The 6,000-nt window shown below is 41.2% G+C and overlaps 1 protein-coding gene across 1 annotated transcript in view; it reads left to right on the plus strand.

Moving 5' to 3' along the window:
• The window catches only part of Tex14 (testis expressed 14), an 82,761-nt gene that overhangs the window by 58,205 nt on the left and 18,556 nt on the right, over window positions 1–6,000 (plus strand). Inside the window, exons 18-21 of the mRNA XM_013013092.1 lie at window positions 1,030–1,092; window positions 2,523–2,650; window positions 4,257–4,462; window positions 5,433–5,529. Coding sequence (XP_012868546.1) covers window positions 1,030–1,092; window positions 2,523–2,650; window positions 4,257–4,462; window positions 5,433–5,529 — 494 coding nt within the window. The remainder of the gene's footprint in view (window positions 1–1,029; window positions 1,093–2,522; window positions 2,651–4,256; window positions 4,463–5,432; window positions 5,530–6,000) is intronic.

Genomic DNA, 6,000 nt, shown 5'->3' on the forward strand with positions numbered 1-6,000 from the left:
ATCTCACTCTCTAGAGTTGTTAGGATTATGGGTATTAGCCACTAGTACTGGGTTTCTGTAAGACTCTTATCTCCAATTAAATACTCATAAACCAGAAGTAGAGCTGTGGGTCAAAGTGGTAAAGTACTAGCCTTGAGCAAAAAGCGCTCAGGGACAGTGCTCAGGCCCCACCACCAAAAAAACCTACAAGTCAACATCGAAGCCTTGTACAGTTTGATCTCACAGGAATGTTACAAGGATTAAGAACATGAAGATAGGGCTGGAAAGGTGGCTTAGTGGTAGAGTGCATGCCTTGCATGCATAAGGCCCTGGGTTTGATTCCTCAGCACCACATAAGCAAAAAGAAAAAAGGCAGAAGTGGCACTGTGGCTCAAATGGTAGAGCATTAGCCTTGAGCTGAAGAGCTGAGGGACAGTGCCCAGGCCCAGAGTTCAGGCCCCACAACCGGACCCCCCCACAAAAAAAGCAAGTAAGCAAGCAAGCAGATATGAAGATATGTGGAAGGATTTAGCATAGGACCTAGCTTTTAGTTAGTAGTGTCTCTTGAGTATTGAAATTGAATGTTAACTGTTAGTTAAAGTAGAAGTGGATGGTTTGTCTTCAGTATTCTCTTCTGGCCATTTGTGGTGCAAGCTTCTTTTAGCCTTTTTGTTTCTCTGTACAGGAAGCTGTTTCACAGCTGTTAGAAGCTCATGGCTATATCCCTTGATCAAATATCTACCTCCCAGAAAGGTTCTTGTGCTCCATTGATTTTTCTTAGGAAACTTAATGTCATATAAAGTCAATCATGGCATATTTCAGAGCTGACCTGACCTTTAAAGAGTGGTTATTCAGTCTGTAAAAAGGACTTGAAACTCACATATCCCAGAGAACTTGTGGATAGTTTGCATCAAAATCAAAACAAGAACCCACACTTGTACTCCAAGCTTAACTCTTTCTGATGCTTTTCACATTGGGCTGATGAATTACTCCTTTGTATCAAGCTGATGCACTTCATTGACAGGAGATCTTATTTTCTTTCTTTTACAGTACTGAAGGTGAACAACAAGAGATCTTAGAGGACATACCAAAGGAACTGAAAGAGAAAGACAGGTATGTTTACCAAAGGATGTTTGGTAGCCCAAGATGTTTGTGTAAAGTCTTGGTTTTATGGAATAGTATTTCCTTGTTTGTAAGACTCTGCATTCTTTACATTTTTATGTATAAACTTTTTTTGGCCAGTCTTGGGGCTTGAACTCAAGGCCTACACACTGTTCCTGAACTTTTTTTGCTCAAGGCTAGTACTCTACCACTTGAGCCATAGTGTCACTTCTGTTTTTTTCTGTTTATGTGGTACTGAAGAATCGAACCCCTGGCTTCATACATACTAAGTCAAGCACTCTACCACTAAGCCACATTCCTAGCCCTTTTATATATAAACTTAATGTATGTTTCTTCAAAAAGCTGTAATTTAATTGATAATGTGGTTTATAATGAATAGAATCTTATAATCAAGGAAATGCAGAAATAATAATACACTTGTAATCCTAGCTACTCAGAAGGCTGAGATCTAAGGATTGTGGTTCAAAGCCAGTCCAGGCAGGAAAGTCTCTGAGACTATCTCCAATTAACTGCCAGAAAACTGGAAGTGGGGAAGTGGTGCTGTGGCTCAAAGTGGTAGAGGTGCTAGCCTTGAGCAAACGAGCTCAAGCACAGTGCCCAGGCCCTAAGTTCAAGCCCCACAACTGACAAAAGAAAAAAAAAAGAATGAGTTTGTACTTGAGGTAGATTAAATCTGTGTAGATTTTTGTTTGTTTTTTTTTGGTTTTTTGGTATGTGTGTGGGCTGTTACGGAGGCATTAACTCAGGGCCTGGGCACTGTCCCTTAGCTTTTTTATTCAAGGCTGTCAGTCTGCCACTTGAGCCACTGCTTTACTTCTTTAGAGATGAACAACTCTTGGATTTATCTGTCTGGGGGGCTTTTGAACCACTATTCCCAGATCTCAGCTTCCTGACCAGGTAGGATTACTGGCATGAGCAATCAGCACCTGGCCCTAAGATATTAGTTAATTCTTTATAGTGCCAGGAAAGATTTGTAGATGAGTATACTTTAAACATTTCTGTCAGACCAGGGCTTGGTTGGCACATACCTGTGATTCCAGTACCCAGAAGGCTATAATGAAAGGACTGTGAGTTTGAGGCCACTCCTGTTTCAAAACATGCTGGGTGCTCATGTAATCCTAGCTCCTCAGGAGGCTGAGATCTGAGGACTAAGGTTTAATGCCAATCCCAGTAGGAAAAGTCCTATTAACCACTGAAAAGCTGGAAGTAAAGCTGTGGCTTTAGAGGCAGAGCACTATCCTTGAGTGACAAAGCTAAAGAACAGTGCCCAAGCTCTGAGTTCAAGCCCCAGTACTGACACACACACACACACACACCACCACCACCACCACCACCAAAAAGAAAAGTTCCTATCAGGAATATATTGTTTTATTTTTCTAAACATGTTCTTACAATTACTGTGTGTTCTTAATTATTTATAGATCACTGATAGACATTCAAGACCTGTCCAGCATCTCCTATGAACCAGATGGCTCTTTTAAGGAAGCCTCATGTAAAACACCCAAATTAAGCCATGCACCTACTTGTGTCAGCACTCCAGTCAGCCCAGGTAATCACATACAGGAAGATTTTTTTTTTTTTTGTCGGTCGTGGGGCTTGAACTCTGGGCCTGAGCGCTGTCCCTCAGCTCTTCAGCTCAAGGCGAGCACTCTACCCCTTGAGCTACAGCGCCACTTCCGGTTTTCTGGTGGTTTATTGGAGATAGGGAGTCTCACGGTCTTTCCTGCCTGGGCTGGCTTTGAACCGCAATCATCAGATCTCAGCCTCCTGAGTAGCTAGGATTACAGGCGTGAGCCACCAGCGCCCAGCTATACAGGAAGATTTTTATAGAGGAGCTCTCAGCCCTATTCACCGACTTTGAGAAGCCAGACTGGAAAACAGACCTGATAGCTATTTTCTTCAAGAGTAAAAGTGTTTTCTTAGGGGTTCTGGGAAGGTGGCTCAGTGGTAGAGTGTTTGCATGAGGCCCTGGGTTTGATTCCTCAACACTACATAACAGAAAAAGCCAGAAGTAGTGCTGTGGCTCAAGTGGTAGAACACTAGCCTTGAGCTGAAGAGCTGAGAGATAGTGCCCAGGCCCAGAGTTCAGGCCCACAACCTACAAAACAAAAGTGTTTTCTTAGGGCCAAAGCTGAAGAATATCCTATGGGAAGCCAAGTAGGAGTAATGGTGGTAGTGAGTTAGTAGCTGTTTGGTTTGGGTTAGTGTGGTAGTGGTAGAAACATGAAAATATATCAGTCTCTTTAGTTTACTATATACTGTAAACACTGCTGAATTTATTGCAGAAACGTTGGATCCTCTAGACTTTGCAACAGTGCTTTTTGTAGTACTGGGATTTTAACTCAGGCCATACACTTTCTAGATACCATTTGAGTCTGGCCCTCATACATAGTTCTTTTTATTCTTTTCTTTTTTTTTTGTACTCAGTACTGGGTATTGGGACTTGAATTCAGGCCTGAACACAGGTGCTGTCTCTTAGATTTTTTTTTGCTCAAGGCTAGCACTCTTATTACTTGAGCCACACTTGCACTTTTTTTTTTTTTTTTTTTGCTAGTTAATTGGACATAAAAGTCTCATGGGGGCTGGGAAGGTGGCTCAGTGGTAGAGTGCTTGCCTTGCATGCATGAGGCCCTGGGTTCGATTCCTCAGCATCACATAAGCAAAAAGAAAAAAGCCGGAAGTGGCGCTGTGGCTCAAGTGCTAGAGCGCTAGCCTTGAGCTGAAGAGCTGAGGGACAGCGCCTAGGCCCAGAGTTCAGGCCCCACGACCGGACCTAAAAAAAAAAAGTCTCATGGACTTTTGTAACCAGGTTGGCTTTGAACCATGATTCTCAATTTTCAGCTTCCAGAATAGTTAGGATTATAGGCATGAGCCACCAGCCTGACTCATGTATTGTTCTTGAATTCTGCTATTATATACAAACAGCATCCAAAATCTTCTCTTTAGTGCCCATATTTCCAACATAGTTGTAGTTTAATCTCCCTTTATTTTATCTTGATGGGTGAATTTAGAGTGCTTTATACCTTGAGTTTTGTCTCAGATTAGTGATTTCTTCAGTTATTAACGATTTGGAAAATCCCTAGCATAATGACAAATTTTGTGGTATTTTGTTTGTAATGTGAAGAATTCAGACACTACTGTTTTCTCTCCAACAGAGTCAGTGTCTTCAGCTGCCAGTCGGTATAAAGACTGCCTTGAAAGTATCCCATTTCAGGTTCAAGCAGAGTCTGCATCTTTCTGTGATAGTCAAGAATCTGTTAGGACTTTTGCTGATAAATTTATAACTGTTCGAGAGAAAGCAAAGTGTCTGGATTCTCTTTTTACTTCTTCTGAAACTCATCCTGCAAGACTAACTGATCTGGTAAGTTTACCAATTCTATGTTACATACATACTCATGAGGTCAGCCTCAGGAGCTCAGTGGTCCAAAAGGCTAAGAATTTTTTCAAATCTATTAAGAAACAAGAGGACTGGGAGTGTGGCTTGGGGCAGAGCTCTTGCCTAGCAAGTTCGTAGCTCTGAGTTCAAACACCAAAAGAAACAGGAAATGAGCTGGATTCTTTCTCTATGCCTCCCAGGGGTTCATCTCCTGAATTTGTATTGTAGAGGTTTAAATTTTGACTTCATCCTCAGAGCTTTCCCTGGTTACTTCCCCTAAGATTTAAACTTTAAAAAAATTGTTATTATAAAGGTGATGTACAGAGGAGTTACAGTTATATATATCAGGTAACAAGTACTTTAGTTGTTGTTATTGTTCATGGGGCTTGAACTCTGGGCCTGGGCGTTGTCCCTCAGCTCTTCAGCTCAAGGAGAATGCTTTTCCACTTGAGCCACAGCGCCACTTCTGGTTTTCTGATGGTTAATTGGAGATAAGAGTCTCACGGACTGCCCGGGCTAGCTTTGAACCAAGATTCTTATCTCAGCCTTCTCAGTAGCTAGAATTACAGGCGTGAGCCACCAGCGCCTGGATCCTCACAACTTTTTGACTGACTTAATTTTCTATGATTGAATTTTTTTTCTTTAGTACTCAACGAAAATTAATTGCTCATAGGTCTTACTCAGAAAGAAAAGAAATGACACAATTTTATGCTTTCTAAACTCATCAATGAGTACATTCTAAGTGCAAGTCATCATGTCAGGCTCTTTGCCAGGCATCCGAATGTTTATGAGACATACGCCCTGCCTCAAAGTTGAGTCCTAAGGAGGTGGAGGAGTGAGGAGGCTTCCCAGAGGAAGAAACATGTTATATGATTTTGACTTACTGAATAAAAATAAAAGGAAATGTGCCTTTTTCTTCAAAATATGTGTCAGTTATCATGTTTATATCTTACAGAAAAGATCATCTGCATGTGCTACAGCTAAATCCTCTAGCATGATTACAGTATCTGGCACATCAACCCATGCTACCCAGAGAAGGAGCCTCCCAAAAGGTACTCCGTTTAAAATGAAAGAAATGCATACTAGTAAACCAACTTAAAGAAGCTTAAATAGGTGCCCATCAGTCTTTGAACCAACCCAGTTAGTTCAAATAACAATGCTTCTTTCCTCTGATTATAAAAGTAAAATTACTCATTCTAGAAAACTTGGAGAATAAAGAAAAACCTTCAAAAGAAAACAATAATTTAACCCTACTATAATTTTTAATGTCATGTACTATTTTGTGTATATCTTTCCCATAGTTTTGAAAATATGTAATTTTTTAGCATTGTTGAGCTCATGTTGCATTTCAGTTCTAGACTGTTGTCTTCTCTGTTTAGTTTTCTTTTTTTCTTTTTTGGGTCCGGTCGTGGGGCCTGAACTCTGGGGCCTGGGCACTGTCCCTCAGCTCTTCAGCTCAAGGCTAGCGCTCTACCACTTGAGCCACAGCACCACTTCCGGCTTTTTTCTTTTTGCTTATGTGG

Source organism: Dipodomys ordii, unplaced genomic scaffold (genome assembly GCF_000151885.1).
Source record: "Dipodomys ordii isolate 6190 unplaced genomic scaffold, Dord_2.0 Scaffold19, whole genome shotgun sequence".
NCBI classification, from domain to species: domain Eukaryota; kingdom Metazoa; phylum Chordata; class Mammalia; order Rodentia; family Heteromyidae; genus Dipodomys; species Dipodomys ordii.